This window comes from Sesamum indicum, linkage group LG13 (assembly GCF_026168435.1).
Source record: "Sesamum indicum cultivar Baizhima isolate 11 linkage group LG13, ASM2616843v1, whole genome shotgun sequence".
Classification (NCBI taxonomy): domain Eukaryota; kingdom Viridiplantae; phylum Streptophyta; class Magnoliopsida; order Lamiales; family Pedaliaceae; genus Sesamum; species Sesamum indicum.
This window is the reverse complement of record NC_142669.1, coordinates 13,850,710-13,873,429: the sequence shown is the minus strand read 5'-3', so window position 1 is coordinate 13,873,429 and position 22,720 is coordinate 13,850,710. Positions and strand designations below refer to the sequence as shown.

General features: G+C 35.1%; 2 protein-coding genes across 2 annotated transcripts; one reads left to right on the top strand and one right to left on the bottom strand.

The window, feature by feature from the left end:
* Window positions 1-394: 394 nt before the first annotated feature.
* On the bottom strand, window positions 395-10,016 carry SYP61 (syntaxin of plants 61). The gene is made up of 8 exons (XM_011098748.3): window positions 9,812-10,016; window positions 9,615-9,705; window positions 8,558-8,671; window positions 8,036-8,149; window positions 7,665-7,858; window positions 1,090-1,180; window positions 872-937; window positions 395-724 (listed from the first exon to the last, which is right to left on the bottom strand). Exons 2-8 carry the CDS (start codon window positions 9,666-9,668, stop codon window positions 614-616), a joined length of 744 nt encoding a protein of 247 aa, XP_011097050.2. The 5' UTR covers window positions 9,669-9,705; window positions 9,812-10,016; the 3' UTR covers window positions 395-613.
* A 3,641-nt stretch (window positions 10,017-13,657) lies between these two features.
* Window positions 13,658-22,005, top strand: LOC105176068 (calcium-dependent protein kinase 28). Its single transcript, XM_088877298.1, has 12 exons — window positions 13,658-14,369; window positions 15,933-16,063; window positions 16,161-16,202; window positions 17,262-17,373; window positions 17,443-17,521; window positions 17,832-18,001; window positions 18,417-18,543; window positions 20,139-20,254; window positions 20,338-20,445; window positions 20,594-20,656; window positions 20,812-20,985; window positions 21,362-22,005. The coding sequence occupies exons 1-12, from the start codon at window positions 13,971-13,973 to the stop codon at window positions 21,524-21,526; spliced, it is 1,686 nt and encodes a 561-aa protein (XP_088733424.1). The 5' UTR covers window positions 13,658-13,970; the 3' UTR covers window positions 21,527-22,005.
* Window positions 22,006-22,720: the final 715 nt, after the last annotated feature.

Genomic DNA, 22,720 nt, shown 5'->3' with positions numbered 1-22,720 from the left:
GAGAATATGATAGTTCCTGAGTTGATTTTTGTACTTTTCATAGTTATAATTTTGAATTGGTTTTAAACCGATCAAAACCACTGATACATTATGTTTGGAGTCATTTTTGAACCATATTGAAAAATGGGGTCAAAGTGAAACCAAACAACATGAATGAATATCTACAATATGCTTAAGTTAAAAGACCAGTGCTTTTGTATATGCACAGTTCCATCTCCACACCATGAGCATATCTAATCCAGTGTGGTTAGTATCTTGCCAAGTTTACAGAAAAATTACACACACCATACTCTGTATGATTTAATTGGGTTACCAGAAGATAGTCCAAAACATTGGAGGAGATCTATTAAACGATCCATGCAATCTGAGAAATTGGCTAGCCAAGAACCAAACATGACGACACTAATCACAGTGCGGATTAAGGATATATATTGAATGATCAACACGGGGCAAATAGGACGTTCGTTCCAATAATCATCATTTCCATGTAATGTTGACCTGACTAACTCAACTCCACAAACAATCCATGTACACCGAAAAGGTTACGTTTTATTCCATTCCCATGAATCAGAATTGTCCTCATTCATAGCTCAATTTCATAGTTTCCAGCTCTCTATGTGAAGAAGACAAGCACAAATAGAACTATAAACAGAGCTAGTAAGAACAAAATCATCATTAATTGACCCTTCGCACCAGCCTTCTTCATTACCATGGCAACCTTTTTCTGCAGGGAAAGAATCTAACAATGAGATTGCTTGCAAACACCCGAGAGCACAGCCAACCAACTATGTGACAGCTTAATTAAGCAAACATGTCTCAATCACATATTTCATCTATCGCATTAAGACTCTCATAAAAGGAGGATTTTCACCTGAACAAAATCGAGACGATTTGACGTGCCTTCCATTTCTGTGCCCAATTCATCTATAATTTTCTCCTGAAATACCACCACTTTGTGAATTCCCAGTAGGAAGGACTGTTGAAAAAAGCTCACAACTATTCTAGTTGTGAAGCTTGAGAAAACTTTTAATCCAAAATAATCAGGCATTCATGTGTATCCATCAATTGCTTGAATTTGGTAACAATTACCTGTGCAAGGAGCTCTTCATGTATTGTGAGGCCAACATCACCAATTCTTTGCACACTGGCGCTCAGCTCATCTAGCTCTTCATCCTGTTGCCTGAAGGACACTCTTACCAGAATGAGGACAAAATAGAACGCAAGAAATATTGCATAAATCTACCTCATGACAGAGATCAAGCATCGTTGGCTATCTGTTTTTTCCATTCAGAGGTTATCATGAGCTCAATAAAAATGAGAAGGCTTGCAACAAATACACAGAACTATGCACACAGGTTGTCAAACACAACAAAATTCATCTTGGGAATTAGCATAGCGATGCATTATAATTTTATTCGGGCACAGAAGTCTAGATGAGGTGTACCAATCCTCCAAAGAGTGTACAATGCCTTCAACCAACCTCCAACTTTTTTGTCTTGAAAACACCTGATGCGTATTCGCATTCTGTTCTTCAAGTTTTTATTAGAAATAGCTCCTCTTGCAGCAGTCCAGCAAAAGAAAATCCTTAGGCACTTCATTCCACCAGATTACCTCTCAAGGAAGATTTATCCTCTCAGGCCTTGTTTACTAAGCCCCATTAGGTTGGATATCTAGCCTTTTACAGGCTAGTGGCCCATTTACAAAGTATTTTGGCAGCACAGGAGAAAATCTTATGGCCCAGTATTGGCCTGCATAAGGGCCAGATTTAAATTCCACCAATAAAGGTGGGATTTTTATCTTGTTGGGCCATGGCCTACTTCGCTATTTTCCCTTTCCTGATTTTGTCCCCAACTTTCATTCCCAAAATGTCCATTATATCCCCGCCCTTTTCCCTACTTTTGTTTATACCAATCAAGTGCATCTATTTTGCTCTGACAAGTTTTCACATACAATTTTGATGGGGAAGAATTATTGGAGGAGACGACATCTGTAATTAAAATTTTCTAATTCTTGCAACTTTTTGGACGCGAGGTTTTGTCTGCTTGTTTGGGCAAAAATGTCAAAGAACTTGGTAATCCTCCACAGCAGATGTGCTAGTAAATATATTATTCACTAATATCTACCAGTATCCTACAAAAAGTAAACATGAAATAACTATTTAAGTTCCAGCTAATGCAAAATCTATTCCAGATTCAATGCTATAATGGCTACAATCCTATTTAGGTTGGTAAATAATGCCTCACTTGACAGCAATAGATAGAAACATTTGAGACAGGGAAAATACCACTTCAGGAAAAGCTTCTTTAGCATCCCGATATACGCAAATATCCAGACCAAAAAAATCCTTCTGCCCTCACCAATTAAAAGAATGTCGTGGACCAAAAACATTGGGCGGATACTAACTTGTTTGCAAAATGTCATTCCATAAGGATGGCCAACTTTATAGCACAAATTACCTAATGCCTAAGCACTTACCTTTCAGCAGCCAGGGGATCCTGCAATCATCCATTGCCAGCCTCCTCCAGAAACACTATCTTCAGAGTCCATTATAACCATTCTGCCATTGAAGCTCGATCATGCACAATAAATCCACAATTCCTAGCTCTCCCAATGGAATGGGGTGCTAAACTTCCTCCAAAGTTAACAAGGTAAAATCTTTTTCCTCATTTCTACACTTTCACAGAGAACATTTCTTGCAATTGTTCTACCCTCAAGCAAAACAGGCTCAAACAAAAAAGGACACTAAAAAGCGCCAGAAATTTAAACAGTACTCGGCAGATGTAGTTCCCCCTTGTGATAAACAACTATCTGCAAGTGTTTTTTCAAATCCATGACTTCCGGATTCAACAACTCAACAGATTTCGCTAGAGAGCAAAGGCAGATAACTGCAAAGCACCCACGCGGGTTGTTCATGCAACTAAACCAGCTCCACCACAGAAATTAAATTGGTCACTTTTGAATTGGTTTAAATTCAAAACTTTTTCCTAATAATATCAGACCATTTCTCAGAAATCAACCTTCGTTAAACACTGAGATGATCCTAGTGACTAAGGACTGAAATAGCTTTCAAACAGAAGATGACTGATTTCGGGGTCACTTTACAACAACAGCTGCATAGGACTATCGACTACCCTCACCAGAACCTGCTCATGAATGGCTGTAGCTGATCAAAATAAGAGCAGCAGTCAAGACTATCATGTTGGGAATCTATAAATTTATCTTCTGTATAGCAGATATATACTCATGATTTATCTTCTTACTTTCTGATTTAAAGGGATCTGATCCCAGATTGCTTAGGATTGATTAGAGGTCAAACTTCCCTAGTTAGGCACACATTTCTTCATATATACTAACAATGTGCTGCTCATTAGATATATAAAAAAAAGAATGCTTGTTCTCCACATGGTAGTAGCCAGTACGTTCTCTGAGATCTTCTTTATTACCTTCAATCAGCGTCTATTGCTGATTATTGGCCTTGATTGCCAAAGCCTCCTTTTCCTTAAACTGAAACCTCGGCAAATTCATCTAATCCTTCTGGGTTTGCTATTGAATCTACACCAAATCCATCTTCTGGAGAGCACAGAATATTAATCCTTCATATAAATTAAATAAAAGAACCACTAAAAGAAATCAATTAAATAGAAGAAACTATCTTCAGTGGTCACAAATAGTGGGAACAGTTTTTAAGGGAAGAGGAAAGTTAGATCAGCTCACTTGGGCTGCTCCACAACATAAAGATCCTACTTTTGCTACATGGGATAAGGAAGATTCGAAGATTATGTCTTGGCTTTGTATGTTTTTGACAACTCTTCAAGAGATCCGGGAATCTGTTCACCAGACATACTCTAAGATGATAAATGCAGCCATAGTTGTTAAAGGTGCATGGTGCATCATGGTGTAGGTGGGCTGGTGCCGTGCCCGCAATGCGCCTTTTTAAAGATCGGCTCATATTTGCGTAAATAAATTATATATTCATATATTACTATCTTTTAACATCAATATTACTCAAACAATTAAATATAACGCTAAATTATATTAATCATTATACTATTAAAATAAATATGTAAAACAACTTGTCATGGATTTTATGCTACTTTTGGTGTTACTTTTTATTTTTTTTTGTTAATTTTTCTATTTCTTTCTTTAAAGTTGGGCTTGAGCAAGCATAGAAATATATATATTCGTTTTTAATTTTGTTTTCTCCTTTTTTTCTTTTCTCCTTTCAAACAGAAAAAAGAATCAGAGAGAGGGGCAAGCTCTTCCCTCTCGAAACCCCAGCCTACGCTGCCAGAGAGAGACGAGCTCTTCCTTCCCAAAACCCTAGTTCTACGCAGCTGCTCGGAACCTCAGTGCCGGCGCCGCCTTCGCTACCCCCCGCCCCATGTCGTTTGACACCCTCCTTCATAGCACCTGAACCCTCGCCCTGCCCCCATGCCTGTTCGTCCCATTGGCGATTGCAGACGGCGTGCCTCTGCATCCCGCAAAAAGGCGCGAGGTTCTTAGAGAATGGCGCGCTTTTAACTATGAATGCAGCTCTAATCTATGAGATCAAGACTAAAAATCATCTACCAAGCAAGGTACACGAGGTGTCACGGAATACTATAACCTAATGAAAAGTTTTTGTGCTTGAACTAGATCATTACCAGAATAAGAAATTGAATTGCAGTGACAATGATGTGGTGCTCAAGAGTTTTGCAAAAAATGAAAGGATAATGCAGAATTTTGATTGGATCCATACACAGGCACTAGAAAGGAAAATTTACTGTCTCTTAGTGAAACTCTCTCGGTAAAACGTGCCGAGATAGGTTAAGAACAGTTATGCTCGATGTTCATACATTAGAGGGTTCAACTATGATCTCTACAAAGTTTAAGGATGGAATTAAAGTTACCAATCAAAGCAGAATGTTAAATCCAAGAATAAGAAAGTGGAGTACTCTAAGCCATTCAATCGGGAAGTCTATAAGAAGCGACGCAATACGATCGAGAACTATTTAAAACTTCATGGACAAGCTCAAGTTCTCAATTGGAATGCAGGACTTAAAGGTCAACAAAGAGGCCAAATACACTCACAAATGGAGAAGGATCTGTGCTCAAGAAAAATCAACCTCCATAACTGACGAAATTGGGCTGAATAAAGAAGAAATTGACAAGCTGAGGAATCTTCTTAATTCCCCGAGTGAACCTTCTAGTGCATGTTCATTGGCTCAATGAGGTAAGTGCCATATTTCTTATTCTTTTAGCGGTTATGATTCATCTCTTACTCCTGGATCTAGACTTGGGAGCAGATCACATGGCACATAACCCTACTAGGTTTTTTACTTATAATCCATGTCTTGGCAACAGAAAAGCTATTGCTGCAGGTGGCTCAATTGTGACTGTTATTGGTCAAGGAACAATAAATTTAAATCTTCTTTCAAAGTTGTATCGCATGTTCCAAAGTTATTCACTAACCTTGTATCCATTCATCAAATCACCAAGGACTTAAATTGCAAAATAACTTTTTGTTTTCAACACAATGCATCTTTCAGGATCAGGTACTAGGGGTGGGTCGTGGGGATTCGTTCAGAAAAGATCAACTATCCCTTTCATGCTCATTAAAAAGAAATTCCTCCGCGACAAATGAAACTTGGCTTCATCACTTTTGCTTTGACATCCTCGTTTCACTTTACTTAAAACCATGTTTCCAGCTCTATTCAGCTCTATTCAGAATTGTTGATGTTTACAACTTCCATTGCGACACTTGTGAAATTGCCAAACAACATCACGTGTCATTTCCACTAACCAATACAAGGTCTTCCAAACCATTTTCTTTGATACATACTGATAATTGGAGTCCATCTAAAATTCCTAACATTTCACGTTCTAGATGGTTTGTCTTTTATTGATGATTGTACAAGAACAACATGGTTATACCGTATGAAAGAGATGTCTGAAATAAACAGTATTTTCCCATGTTTTCAGAAAATGATAAGCAGACAATTTAGAGTTTCTATATAAAGATTTGGGTCTGATAATGCAAGAGAGTATTTTAATGAAAGTATCTCTTCTTTCTTTAAAAAGGAAGAGATAATCCATGAGTCTTCTTGCATCAATACACCCCAACAAAATAGGGTTGCTGAAAACAATATTGGCATTTAATCAATGTTACACATGCACAACTGTTTCAGAACAGTGCTCCAAAATGTTTTTGGGAAGAGGTTGCTTTAACAGCAACATAATAAATAGAATGCCATTTATAGTGTTGGGATGTCGGAGTTCTATAACTGTTCTTTCTAGTTTTCACCTCATTTTGATTTTCTGAAGTGCTTGATTGTGCCGCATTTGTACATGTTCATTCTCACAAGGGCAAGCTTGATCCGAGAATGCTATTTTTAAAGTCGAAATTCACCCACCATCGGAAATTAAAGCCAAAACCACTTTAGGCTTCACTTCACAAAAACTCAATTGGTAAAGATTGTATAACATAAGAGCAAACACCTCCAAGTTTATCCTCCTTAATCAATCCTGAAAATACCACAACTCCATGACCAGGTCTTACTACTCAGTTCCTGAAGACAAGTTAAGGGAAAAATCTTATGATATATGTTTAACCTCCTCTTGCCCTGCTATTACATTTTCCAGGTTTAGGGTTTATCCTCATGTATCTACCATAGTGTAAATATTTGGTTCTATAATCTTCATCCTAAAGCCATATGGTCCTGAATTTCTGCTAGTCTTTCAAGCCACTGCCACTTCCCCAGTTTCTCGACCTCAAAAAGTTCGAGTACAATCCCAATGCATGTATCTTTCTCCCTTTCCTCCCTCTCAAAGTGTTAAAGGTAAGTGGTTACATCGCATCCATCCTTCAGAACTCCTATTTGTTCCATTTTGCTAACTCCTATTTAAGGAGTTTAATTCACCACTGCCAAAAATCTATATGCCCTGCCCAGCTAAACCTTCCAAGTCTAAGCAGCTCCACGATTGTTCTACCATATCCATAAACTTTCATGGAAACCACATCTTATCAGATCGAAATAGACATTGCTTGGACTCATCCTACCACAGTTCAACAGAACTGGGAATATGATTAGAGAGTTACCTTGACTGGAAAGAGATCTCCAAGTTGGAATAAACTAGGAAAGTGTCCAGTTTAAAGGAGATTTAAGAAACTTGGATGACCCATCAAAAGAAAATCCATTACTATCTGTTCAGTAAAATATTATTCCAAGTTTCCAACTGGTTTATAGCCCCAGCTATAACAGAGAAACTAGCCTCTAAGTCTCAACCAACCAATAACGAAAAAGTAGCGAGGTTTGGCCCTAACAATTTTCAGCACTATTAGAAGAACTTAGGAAACTAAGATGTCATACATATTAAGATTTGCAACAAAACGAATTAAAAAACGCTAAATAATGTTCTAACTATAGAGAAGAACTCGTGATCAAAATACATGTAATAATCCCCATAGAATTTTGTCCAAACTCTAAAGAGTTGCTATCAGTAGAGATTTCCTATATGAACCACATTTACAATTAGCTTATGTTTATGTGTTGTTCAGAGTCCCACCACTCTAGAAACTAAAAAGTGTATGAGAGTAACAATTACGAGTTTCAATTATAAATAAAACCAAGAACAACAAGCAACATAATCAGGAAAAAATCAGGATTTTACACCAACAATATTACCTTATCAGAAGTAGCTGCCTGTCTGATTCTGATGATATGAAATCATCATTGTCTTGTGCAATGTACTGGTTTGGTTTTTCAGCTTGATGACTATTTTGAATCCTCATAAGTTCACGCCGCACACCATTGATATTAGAGGTGCTTGTTCTATTTGACTCGTTCTGAGTTACTAGGGATTTCTTCACGTTTCTCACCTATTGATCAAAATAACTTTCAGGTGAGACAAAACTTAATGAATAAAAGAACAAAAGAGCAACATATAAGCAAATCACTTGAACTTCAACTGTTACACTAAGCAGAAGTACTTGAATTCTTTTTACATCTGCACCAAAAAGAGTAAAGAAGCTCATGAATAGTATGATAGCTGATACCTGAGTACGAGCATTGCTAGTCCATCTTCTTCGTTTATCAAGCTCCACTTCATCAATACCATACCAAGAAGGATCCTTCGCTGCAACAGCAATTGTCTTGTCCAATTCATCCACCTTCCTATCAGGAAACCAATTTTCAGTACTAATATTATAGGTATGCATTATTACCAGAAATTCCAAGTGTAATCAAGAAACTTGTGCAAACCAGTATTAGATATCAGTTGACCATAGCTACTGTTACATCATTATTTGTAGCCATCATGGATGACATGATGACAATATGACTGAACTACTTTTAGAATAATGACAAGACAGGCAAAGTTATCAATATTTGTTGCATGAATGTAAGATAAGGTTTTGTTTTTAAAATAAATAAACTAAAGAATGTCGTTCACAAGTGGAATGCTTCAAAGTGAAGATTATAACGAACTTCTGTTGTACTATGCAAACAATCAGAAAGTAATCTGATCATTCACTTACCTAAAGAAAAAACTCCTGAAAGTTTCATATTTAAAGTCATACCTGCCATTCAATGCTCTCACATCCAGCAAGAAGTTCGTTAGTGAGACGCAGTTGCTCTCCACTATCTGAAGGCGTTCGTTCCCATTGGTGAAACGTAGAGAGCAACTTATCAATCTAATTAAGCCAAAAATTGAGTGGTTAGATTAATATTTTAACCAATGCAAAAACATAGTGACTCAGCCAAAATAGATGTGTCTAAGACGGATTCTTTCACAGCTCACACACATCTGAAACAAAACGAAGCTGGACAGTGCTCAAATGGGAAGAATGAAACTTTCATTCTAAGCAACAAGCAAACTCATTTCACTTAAATAAGCAGAAATCTCAAGAGACAAGGAACCAAAGAAAATCATTATATCCAATAAGCCCAAAATTGATGGAGAAAATGTCCCAAGAGCATACAGGTCCAGAGTTGATACAAGCAAGCAGACATGTTTTACAATTTTCCTTTCTGGGTCAGATGAACAATGCAAGCAGGTATGCCAGTCAATAAGTATGTGAAAATTTGAACTTTCAAGTTAAATTCCAATTATCAGCTGATTATAATAATTATGCAATCTACCCAACTGATCTGTTGATAAAACAAGTCCTATTATTTTTAATGATTCATATAAAACTCAAATCTCTATGTATTCAATTCTCATATAAACTTTATATTTATCCATCTTTTAGAAGAAGAAAAACAAAACAACCTAATAACCTTTGCAGCACGCAATTAATGACTAAGCTTATTGCAGCAACCTTCACGTTGATCCGTCCGACATATAGATCAGTAACCCTAACTTCAATCCAGACCCATGAATATTTCTCACATCAAATCCCCCCTGAAGCATCCATATAACCTTAAATATACCAAGAAAAGCACAGATATAGCAGTCGAATTGACATCAATCAGTATCAACCAAAGTTGGAACATCATCATGGCATCAAAATAGAAGAAACGTAAAACTAAAATTGGATCAGTAAAACGGCCATACGGAAACAAAAATATACAGAAAAGAAGCAAATTAGTGATCATTGCTAAGGGAGAGTGTCAAGAAGAACAAAATATACTTACAGAATCCTGAATCTCCTCTTTGACGATGTAAAAAGGGTCTTGAGCTGAAGACATATTTACGTCCAAATATGCAGCAAAATTATGCCGACACCTATAAAAACCATCATAAAACTTCAAGATCTGTCATCTAAAACATAAGCAGAATACGATTAAACTGGATTCACAGATATTTATTACTGAATTTGTAATGATTTCACCTAGGAGAAAAAATCAGATCTCGGGCTCTGGGTTGCGATTTGTGTGAGTTCGAAGTTCCTTTACATTTTCTTCTAATAAAAACGGGGTTTAAAGTTCATCGCAGCGGAACAGGCTGGGCCACTGGAGCAAACCCGGTCGTAGCATTACGGATCCCACCCTAACGATCAATTTCGGTGCGAAATCGGAACTTGGGCTGGGCTAGCCGCTGTGTAGAAACCATGGTTATAGAGAGGGGATACAAATAAAGATAAATAAGTGTGTATTGGAGATAAAGTTTATATTTGGACCTCGTTTTTACATATAATTTAAAATACTTTAAAATAAGTGGTGTATGTTTGTTGTTAGGATTTGGGAGACAAAAGTCACTATTCATTGTCAAATCATGTCTTTTTTATATTATATTTACATATATATAAGTTTATGTATATCTATTATATATAGAAAGTTTAAAAATAAAAAAGAAATACACAAACAATGTGTGAAAACAAAGAGACAAACATTAGGTATGTTTTATCTTGTCTCGAAAATAGTCCAAAATGAAATCAAACATAGTGCGTGTTTTTTTATGGAATATTACGATTAACAATTTATTTGGTTGGGGTAAAAGTAGGCGTGTAAAAGACAATAGAAGTAGAGTAGAAGTAAAAGTATATGTATAACAAAAGAATGATATTTGGTTATGAAAAATAGTTAGAGAAGAAGTGAAATATGATCTATATGAAATTTATTTGGAGTTTAATTTTATTTTTGTTCAAAATTTGACGGAAAAGTAAAAATATAAGGCTGAAAAGATAAAAAAATACATATTTTATTCTATTTACTCTATCACCGTTATATATAATCTTTCTTCAATTTCTTTTTTCTTTTATGTCTATAATATCGGTACATAATTTTTTAAAAAAGGTAACAAAATTGCCAGAAAAACTACTACATCGTCTGTAGTTGGTGGTAATCTTTATTTTAATTATTACACATTTTGATGAATATTCTTATTAATAAAAAAAATTTGTTCTGATTTGATGAATATTTTTACTAATAAGATTTTTAATTTCTTTATACACTAAAATAATTTTAGTATAGTATTAATTTATTAATTTTATAATATAAAACAAAGAGAAATGGTTGATAAAATTACAAAAAATAGTATTTTCTTCTCAATCTGTTTTTTGTCGTACCAAACAATGATAAGTATTTGAGATTTACACCCATTCAATCTTATCAAACAATTTGAAAAAAAAATTTACTTTTCCATTTTCCTTTTCCTCTTACTTGAACCGATCAAACCCTAATAATGTAGGATATAGTAGTTCAAATCTTGACCAATCTGATTGGGTTCAGATTTTCGGATTAGATTTATTTGAAATTCGGAATAAATACAATTTTGGTTCTAAAACAAAGCCACTTATATAATTTTGATTTTCAAACAGTTTGAAATTACAATTTTGGTCACCAAACTATTGTTTTTTTAACGTTTTTAGTCATAAGTTACTAAAAAACTTAACAGAAGTTTCATTTGAAGGGAAAAAATAATTATTTTTTTCCCATTTTGTAGCCCTTTTTAAGTTTTGATCTAATGCACCCATTTCCCCCATTTTTCTTCAAGTTTTAAGAGAGAAAAACCAAAAAAAAAAAAAAACTAGATTTATGCAATAAATTTTATAATCTTTAAAAAATATTGCCAATAACATATTTACATGTTAAGATTATAACTGTTCATGTGTGTAGCATTTACATAATCAAATTTATGTACTCTTCCACCAATGTACTTAACTACAGGAACATTTCTACCCTCACCACCATAGGATTCGTTGGCCGAAGGAGGATAAAACCCCAAATTTAATTAATCACGTGCTAATCACAAGCCTAATTCTGGTGATATTAGGGAAAATTGGATTGAAATTGTCGTGTTTTAGACATTACTGTCCTTATTTGCTATTTTGTTTAGTTTGTGGTTTAAATTGCCACCGAACCTATATTAGCGGACGAAAATTGCAATTTTTCCTATATTATATTCCTAGCTATCATTTGAGTGTCCTAATATTCATAATCATTTTTCATATTTAGTAGTAAATGGTTCGAGTCAGGTCGAACGTATCATTGTTCAAATCTGTTTTAATTATTATCGAGTTTGTATAATTACGTTTGAATTTAATTCGATTATTAATCAAATCAAAACTATACAAATTTTAATTGGACTGAACTTGTTTGGTTTGTTAAACAATTCGAATTCAATCAAGCTTTTATCAGTTGAACATCGAGTACTTTGATTTATATTCCGACCCTATTTATTATATATGCAATATTTTAGTCATATTTATGCAAAGTAAAGTTTTTATGTATAGTTTATAGTAAAAAGTAGATTTAAATATATACATATATACATATGTGCCGTATTTTAGGCCAAATTGCATATTACCCCCTATGTCTTCAAAAATTATAGTTAAAAAATCTCCCTGTATTTTAAAAATAGGCAAAAAAATCCCTCACAGTGTTTGGTTTTATTTTTGGAGTGTTCTGTTTTGATGTTTTGTAGATAGATAAAAAAAATAGAGATATATAAGTGTGTGTTTGAGATAGATGGTATATTTGGATTTGTGTTTTGAGGTAATTTAAAATATTTTAAAATAAATGGTGTAGGTCTGATGTTGGAATTTAGGATGCAATATTAGAAATAAATAATAATTTCTATTTTATATTTTATAATTATAGATATAATATATATCAAAATTAGTTAAATCTTAATCCCAATAATTTAGATCTAGCGATTGGGATGTATTAAATCCTATAATTGTTATGCAATAAAAAAAAATCCAATGGGGTCATGAAATTAAGAAATAATATATAATTGTTAAGGGCATAACGGTTTTTTGACAAAAAATTTAACGCTATTAGTTTTAATTAACGGTGAGAGACAAGTGTACTATATTTAAGAAAACATAGAATTATATTTTTCCTACTTTTAAAACATAGGGGGAATTTAGCTTATTTTTAAAAATACAAGAGTGAAGTATGCAGTTTGGCCCGTATTTTTAATATATAATATTCATATTTTTGGAAATTTAATTGTATCTCGTATTTTTTTCATGTTGCATCCGTGTAAATATCTATGCAACAAGGGTTGAAAAATAAATTAAGCTACTTGCCAATGATCGGAATAGATCGATAAAGACTCGTTTTAATTCGATTGGTTGAATTTAACAAACTGAACTTAAACAAATTTTTTTGTTTGACAAGTTTTTAAACTCGATTTGATAAGTACTAAAATTATATATTTTTTTTAAAATATCTGAAATGTGCAAGGGAAGTCTATCGAATCCACTCAGTGATCGAAATCTCGACCCGCGATCCGACCTCGTCCCTTGAACTGCGATTCCTGAGAACACAAAGGGAACAGTTAAGCCAGCCGGGAGTGTTCCCGGCGTAGGCTCTCCGACGCTCAAGTCAGTTCCTAGGCCAAATACACGTTGATAGAGAAAAGTATGCGTCACACACAAAGTAACCTTGCCTCCCCAGAATTCCGTTTGCTGTTCTTATATGTCCCCGTGAGGTGTATTTGGTAAATGCTGATATCCAGGTTGAGAGCTCAAATTACGTCCTAAATCGTAGCCAACTGCTGCTATGACAGCCGTAAATCTATCCATATGAGCATTATGTGGGATCTTAGAATCTTTCCATAGAGGCTCCTTAATTAGTGTGAGGGGTATATTTGTCCGAAGATGAAAGCCCCCTCATCAATATCAAATTCTTCGAACTCGATTTATATTTTAGACTGACTTTCATTATTTACAACCGTGAATGCAACATAGAATAAAAAAAATTAAAAGAGCATAGCTTTCTTCACCCCCTCCCCCTGTCTCCTATGCCAATGATCTCTTTGACCAATCACAGTCACACCACCTCCTCTCTCTCTTCCTTCCTTCTTCCTCCCATCTGCTTTAAGCTTCCCCCCGAGCAAAATTATATATATATATATATATATATGTATGTATCGTCATCATTTTCACATTTTTCTCCCGCATATTGATCACATTTTTCCTCTATTTATGCATGGTCATATGTTTATGTGGTTGACGCTGCTGATCGTGGAATTCTTCTACAGAATCCTTTGATTTGAGAAAGAGCCTTTGGTGGTTTTGTTTAAGCTTTTGTTAATTGGAAATGGGTGGCTGCTGTTCCACCGCAAAGGTGAGCAACACCTCCAAATCCTCCGTAAGCATCGTCAGCCGTATCCGCAGCTCTGCTGCGGCCTCGAAGCAGGCCTCCGCCACCCCTTCCTTAGATACACCAAGAAAACAAGAAAGCTCCTCTAATAATCATCATAAGATAAAGGAAAGTAACCAGCAAAGGCATTCTCAACAGAATGTAAAGAGTAGTTCAAGAAGGCCAAGTGGGGTCATTCCCTGTGGAAAAAGAACAGATTTTGGGTATGATAAGGATTTTGATTCGAGGTATACGATTGCGAAATTGTTGGGGCATGGCCAATTTGGTTATACATATGTTGCTATTGATAATTCCAATGGAGACCGTGTTGCTGTCAAAAAAATCGAGAAGAATAAGGTAATCACGTGCCTACATTTGCCATTTCTTTTTTATGTATTTACATTTTGTCTGAACGAAGGGTATCTATAGGCATTTCATCTCCCCCAGGGGAAAGTGATTGTACTTCCTCAATCTATATTCAATTCTTTTGTGATATTGACGTGATTTCTTGCGATTATATGAGATTTAATTTTTATGATTCGTCAATCATCTCTTCTAGATGGTTGATGACGCTCAATTGAAGTGATTAGATAATCTACCTCTGATTTGAAATAACTTTGACATGCAAGTGAATATTTTCTGAATGGTCCATTATTGCAGTTAGATATGGAATGAACACCCGATTGCCGCTACCGTGTACTTTCTCTTCATTTTGTACTTTGTTGCACCTTTCTAATGTTTCCATGAATTATTCTGATCTGTATTGGTGTCAATCACCATAGCATACTTTTAATAGGTGCTGCAGATCCATCATATGCTTCATATTATTTGTTGTCCTGTTAATGAAGCATTCCTTTTACAAGTCCACGGGAACTGGATTCAAAATAAATTGTCTTTTTGCATATCGTGATAGTTGAACATATTTTTGGGGTCTCTGTAGCATCTTTCATTCGAAGATCATTAAATTGGCTAGAGTTATCATTGTAATTGTATTTCCTTAGTTCATTGGCATATAAAACTTTGGCTAGGGGAATGACAGGTTTTGCATTAAGAAAGATATGACCGGTGAAGAAGTTTGTTAGAGGACTTTTCAGCTAATGGCTATATCTCCCACTATTGAAGCATCCTCTAGTGGTCGGTATGATTGTTGAATGGAGCTGCTGTTAGATAGTATCTTTAGACATATGCGTGCTTTTAGTTGATTAGATTTTAGAGAAACTCATGGCAAGGGCCAGACCACTTTCTATTATAAATGAGAACATTCTTCGCATATTCACTCAATTATGCCTAACTGTCACGGGCCCACATCCATCCCTAGAAAACTGGTTACTAAGGAGGAGGGATATCCCACCTTATAATTACCCCCAGGACCCCTCTCCCAATTGAAATGGGTTGGGGAAATTGTAACATTCTACCCCACCAAATCCACACACACCCTCATGCGATGTGGCTCCCCTTTGGTTGGCCCTACATTAGACACAAAGATTACCCTCTAGGCATTGGTGGGGCTTGGTTTCGATACCACTCGTTAAGGGCCCATATCCATCCCTAGAAAATTGGGTAGTAAGGAGGAGGGATGCCCCATTTTATAAACACACCAAAAACTTTTTCCCACAGGTGTGGGGTTGGGAACTTGTAACAATTGCCCACTTTTAACTTTCTGGGCTAAATGTTAGGAGTAAAATTGTTAGGATGATTACTTCTTACGTAAAAATGTATTACTTATATCAAGATATATTTGTCATAAAATTTGATTCTTGTTCACCTTGTGCGTTTATATGAAGAATGAAGTAAAAGTTAAAATTTCTCTCTTTGTTAATGCTCAAATTTGAAATTTCCTTTCTCTTTGAGTTATTGCTCAGATTTTGAATTTCCTTCTTGTGAAGGCTGTGGATTAAACAACATCCTTAATTATGTCAGATGGTTCTTCCAATTGCTGTTGAGGATGTCAAGCGAGAAGTCAAGATCTTGAAAGCATTAGCAGGTCATGAGAATGTGGTTCAGTTCTGTAATGCCTTTGAAGATGATTCTTATGTATATATAGTGATGGAGTAAGTTTTGGCTAAAATTTCGTTTGTTACTAAAACCATCCTGAGCTAAGTTGTTATTACTGAACTGTATGTGAATGAGTTGTTATCAATTTTTCAGGTTGTGTGAGGGTGGAGAATTGCTAGACCGTATATTGTCAAAGTAAGCATACCTGACGTTTCGATTTCATCTTTGGGGGTGTAAACTAAGTTTGGTAAAAAGCTCATGCTCAACAAAACTTTAAAACTTGAGCTTGAGTGTGAAAGAAAGAATTGAGCTTAAGCTCAAACTCGTCTCTCGTTTCAAGCTTCATTCCATTCAGTACAACAAATAAAGATTAAATTTTGTACCAAAAGAGTGAAATAAATTTGAAAAATTGAAATTTTCATTATTTTTTGAAGTATTTAGTTTACAGATTAGTTTAACAGAAAAAACACTTTGTTTGGATTCAATTAACAAAAGATTTTCACGCTTTTATGTCGGAACTAATAACATGCTGCAAAGAACTAGAGTAGGTATGAGTATGAAATCGGAAATCAATAATTATCCTACATATACTTTTTATTTAATTTTTTGTATATAAATATTGAGGATTTAGTGACATGCATGCATTATATAAATATTTTTTTTAATATTTTGGAGAGACAACTTCAATTTTCTAATTGAGTGAACTAAACAAGATCAAATATCTCAAAGTTAAAAAATAATTTTGTAAAAGTTGTACAACCAAGAATTGGTCAAGGCTAATTTTGTCTAAAATAAAGTAAAAGTTAATATTTAGATTTCTTTCAAATGAAAAAAAATGAGGGGCCGGATGTTTTTGGATCAAAAAGATTTTTTGATGGATTTTCTAGATTTAAAAATTTACTTAAAGGGGTTCTAGTAATTTTTCCTATTATATATATTAAGTATATGAATTGTTTTAAATCATAGAAAGACCGATCAGGGAACAGTCTATGTGAGCTGTCAAGTATATTACTCGTTTTCAAATGATTAAAATACCAAACCAGGGAACAGCTTTATGCGAGCTTGACCTTTCTTCCTAGGAAGCTCCAGTTATGCTTGAAACAGCTTGAGCTCCAGTCGAGCAATATCAGATGGTTGTTGAGCCAGCTTGACTTGTTTTACACACCTATTTTATTTTTTGTGTTGTATGAGATGCCCATTTTCCTGAAGTATATGCATTCATTCTAAAGCTGAGCCCCAATTCTGTCTTGACAGAAAGGACAGCCGTTACACAGAGAAAGATGCTGCAATTGTTGTAAGACAGATGCTGAAAGTTGCAGCAGAGTGCCATTTACAGGGTTTTGTACACCGTGATATGAAGCCCGAGGTGTGCGGCAAAATAACTTGATTTTTGCTAGACCGTGCTTCTTGATTTTCTAATTCTGTTTTCTCTCAGAACTTTTTATTTGAGTCACCGGAAGAGGATTCACCCCTGAAGGCTACAGACTTTGGTCTTTCAGACTTCATAAGACCAGGTAATAAGATGCCTCCCTGTTGCTGATCTCTTGATTAGAACATGTACGTTATGCTCAATACTTTTTTTTGGTGACTGGATCACTTCTTCTTTTTCCAAGTTCAAGATAGTATGTTTGCCTGTTAATATTTATGCTTTACACATATATTTGTTTTACTTTTGTATAAATATTAATCATAATCTGGATCACAAATTATTCATGCATCTGTTTCTCATGTCTCCATAAACTAGCTAGTTTATGTTCCTTATTCTCTGGAAGGTATTTTTTACTTGTTTATTACAAAATCTTCAAATTTTTATCATGAATGCAGGAAAGAAATTCCAAGACATTGTTGGGAGTGCATATTATGTTGCTCCAGAGGTATTGAAGCGTAAGTCTGGCCCAGAATCAGATGTTTGGAGCATTGGTGTTATTACTTACATTTTGCTCTGTGGCCGGCGGCCCTTCTGGGACAAAACTGAGGATGGCATATTTAAGGAGGTGGGACACCAGTTCTTTTCGTGTTTTGTATAATCTGATATTGTTCTATGATCTCTCAATTCTCTGGCTTTCACAGTGAACTTTCTTAACTGGGTGTATACTAAATGTTGAGTACTTGTCTCCAATAATTTTGTCCTTTGAATTTCCATTAACTCCTTGTTCTATTACTTATTTCAACTGCCACCAATGAAATAATAGTAAATAGTAATAATAATAGCAATATTAATAAAACAAATTAATAATGGATCACATATAGAAAGATGTTTTGGCCTCGTACAGTGATTCTTTTGTAATGTATTTGAAGAATTTTTCCCCGATAACCCTATGATACATGTATCAACTGCTCCCTTCGGGATCAGCCATTTATTTAAGATGAATTTGAATAGGTTATGATTGCATCTTTAATGTTTTGTAGGTTCTTAGAAAGAAGCCTGACTTTCAGCGGAAACCATGGCCTGGAATTAGCAATGCTGCTAAAGATTTTGTGAAGAAGTTACTAGTGAAAGATCCGCTTGCCAGACTTACTGCAGCCCAGGCCTTATGTATGTCATGATGATTCTCAAATGACTAACATGTACTCCTCTGAAATATATTTAATAACCAGATTAAAATGTTTAATACTTATATCCATTACTCCGAATGTTTCTTAATATCTATTTTTTTCAGCTATCTTCTTTGCTTCTGATATTTCTAATAGAATGTTGGATGCAAAGTCAAATTTTTTCCCAAATCGAGTCTTATTTATTTTAGTGAAGAAGTTGGGACCAGGCGTAACCCTTCACCAGCAGTGATTTTGTTTTTTGGAAGCACAAACCTTCAAGTAATTTTGATCCTTAACCAAAAGAACGAGTAACACATTGTCCTTTTTCTACTAGATTCTAGTAGAGCTCCTGTTTTCTAGTTCTTAAATTTCTTAGTTTTCTCCATTAAACAAGAATTTCTGAACTCTCTCAACTTTGTTTCCTTCACCACATGTACTTTCTAGTTGGGAAAATGAAATTATGGCTAGAAGGGAAGAAAATTGTCTACAAGATGAAAATAGTTGCCTATTTTGGTTGGAGGAAAGAATGGAAGAAAGGACTTAGCAACTCGTCTAGTTTCCAAAGCTTTAGTTTGAGAGCTAAATAGGTATAAAATAAGTTTACATACCTTTGCTAGTTTGAAAAATTCATCTAGCTTGTTTGTGTCCTTAATTTAGTTATTGAAAAGGTTACTATTCTTTTTCATTTTTCTCTTTGAATGTTACAGTCAAATATATTCAATCTTCTACTCCTAGAGTCAATCCTAAGGAAAGGTGTCTGAAATTGACAGTAACTATTATGGTTTGAATTATCAACTTTACCGGATAGAACTGTTTTAATTTTCTCAAAATTTTATATTTCTTGTGATTATTAGATTGATCACTTAGAGCTCCACCACTAGGTATTCTTTAAAAAGTTATAGAAACTTGTATTTTGGCAAAGATTTGGGTCTTCAGGACGCGTCTCTGAAAGATTTTTATGATGATTGCATATATTGAAAAAGGATTGAGGTTGAAATTAGGCCAGTTTATGCATGAGTGCTTCATGTCTCCCTTCAACTGCTGGGTTCAAATAATTCCCTTATTTACATGTTCGTCTATATTTAGCTAGGCTCTCTACATTCACTTAGATTTGCGAAAGACAATCATAAAACTGATAGGCTGAGCTCACCACCATCTAATTGTGGTAGTTGGATCAAATTCTCATCTGCTCCCCTTTTAAGCCAACAGATAAGTGATTTACTTAAATGCAACTTTAGGATAAATTGGGTGTTGCTACTATGAGAGAATTATTGAGCGAATAGCAAGTTCCAAGATCTAGAACCTGAAACTTAATGTGAAGAAATGATTTTCTCTTCTGTATGGCCTCCCAGAAATTGGAATTACTCGCACTTACTGAAAGCTAGTAGTTGGATGATAAAATGTATGTATGAAAAGTTTTTTAATGAACATGTATCTCAGTTTTGAGTGGTTAACTGTTCGTACTGGTTAATTAGGAAAATCTTGTGCCCTTTCAAGACCCCCTTAAACTGCTCATAAATTTTCAATACGTTACCAGAAAGTGTAGTCTCTTTGCCTGTGTTCAGTTTAGTAGACTGATCTCTCAAACTTGTCCAGCACATCCATGGGTTCGAGAAGGAGGTGAAGCTTCAGAGATTCCACTGGACATTTCTGTTCTATCCAACATGCGTCAATTTGTGAAATACAGTCGATTTAAACAGTTTGCACTTCAGGTAACTCAGTATTTTGTATTAGTTGAGACTTATGGTGCCTGTCTATTATGATACAACTTCATTCTGATCAATTCATACTCCAGGCATTGGCTAGCACACTTGATGAGGAGGAGTTGGCTGATCTTAGAGACCAGTTTGATGCAATTGATGTGGATAAAAATGGTGCCATTAGTCTTGAAGAAATGAGGCAGGTTAGTTGTGAGAAAAGATATACATCGGTTTGTTATTTTCATTTATGTGCTAGTTTCTCAGAGATGCAGTAACCAAGTTTCTGGAGTGCTTTTCTATTTGTTTTTTCTCTATTGTTTATGGTCATCGCATGTTTATTTTGCAACATAGGCCCTGGCAAAGGATCTTCCTTGGAAACTGAAAGATTCGCGTGTTCTTGAAATCCTTCAAGCGGTATGTTTCTCTCATACTGACAAGTTTATGATTGTCATTTTGAACTTCCTCCCTTATCTTGATAATACAATTTCACTTTGTACAGTTTGTGTCCATTTTTTAACTTCATGATTACTCTGGGATTAATGATAATTGTGATCTGTTTATGCTAGCAGATCGATAGCAATACTGATGGACTCGTAGATTTCTCAGAGTTTGTTGCAGCTACCCTCCACGTCCATCAGTTGGAGATACACAGTTCAGAAAAATGGCAGCAAAGGTCGCAGGCTGCTTTTGAAAAATTTGATGTTGATAGAAATGGATTTATAACACCAGAAGAACTTAAACTGGTTAGTATGTGCTCAGACTTTTTAGTGGTATTTGATACCCAAATCCGAAAAGTGATGAAGCATACTACATGCAAATGTTCTCTTTTTCATTTCTGCTTTTTACCCCCCAAATGTTATTGCATTTAAGGCAGTAGGGTCTGGAAATTGGCAGTTGGTATATTGCTGATTCTAGTTGTCTATAGTCAATGATTCTATGGAACATTTTCATCTTATCTTAGCTTTTTGCTGGCCATGCAATGTCTTACTAGGTTGAGATTGTTACTGATAAAGTATATGCCGGGTCGATTGTTCAGTGCTTGTTCCTATAGTTTATTTTCTTCAGAAAAAAAAAATGTCCCTAGTAAACATATTGATCCTTGCTAATTTTGTGCTACAGCACACAGGTCTAAGGGGCTCAATAGACCCGCTTTTAGAAGAAGCAGATCTGGACAAAGATGGGAGGATTAGCTTACCAGAATTTCGCAGACTTTTAAGAACTGCAAGTTTGAGTTCACAAGGTGTGATCAGTCCATCTGCTAAGCAACGTTCGGGGAAGCTATAGTTTCGACGTTGTCTTCTCAAAGCTGTGAATTGTTAGAAGAATGAGAGTCTCTCAAGAGCTCATCCTGCAAAAGCTTTCCCTGGAAAGTCACTGTCACATACCGTTCCTCTTCTGTTGATATTGAATATTGTTCTGTGGATCCCTGACCAACCATGGCTGTTGGGAGTCTGATTTCCAGCCATCATGCGAATGCTTGCAATGTTGAGATTGCTGTACATACCCCTCAAGATCATTGGCAACATGAAGAGGATTTCTCACTGTAAATTATGTATGTGTTGATGCTGCTGGACATCTGCTCGCCCTTACGAGATGTATGGATCGATATCAGTTGACGATGACACGATATTGCTGTATCATCTCTTGTATCCCCTCTCCAGTATGAGTACTGTATTCACCACTTATATGGTGTTGAGTCAAAACGAGAGATCAAATTGTACGTTATACTTAATTATATGTATTTATCCTTTGTGTTTATAGCATTTTACCTCCTCACGGGCAACAAACTCCTCAAAACACACACAAACACACCAAAAAAAAAATAAAAAATAAAAAAGCAGTTCATTGTTTCCATATTAATTTTGTACTGAACAGCACCGTAATTTTTTATCACGATTTTTTTGCCTATAAAATCCAAACTCTATTATCACGTTCTCATTGAATTTGTGTTTGTCCAACTTTCATCTCCAATTTCTTCACTTTCTTATTTTTGTTATTGTCATAACAAGTTGAAGATTTACGATTGAAAAGGCTTATAATAAGTTGTTTATTAAAATTTTCTGTTATTTGTTCGTTTAAATATTCTTATTATAATATTATTAAAAATTAAAATTTTGATGTGTATTTTATTTTATTCTAAAGATATGACGGAACAAAACACTATTGGTATTATTATATATTTTGGAGGTCAACAGATTAATTCAAATGGTTCTGTAAGTTAGAATTAATTTTGTATGAAGAACTTGGATCCAATAGGAATGATTTTAAGTTGCATATATGTTTTAAATGTATAACATTTAATTTTGGACAAAGGAGGGAGACTGTGTTGGCAATTAAGGAGCACCATGTGAAAGATGGAGCTACACCTAAATTGGCATTGCAGAATGAGAAAGATAGGAAATATTTGTATTGGAGCAAGGTGTCCGGGTTCATCGACCACCCTCCACGCTTGTTTAGTCAACAGTGCTTCATTAAGTT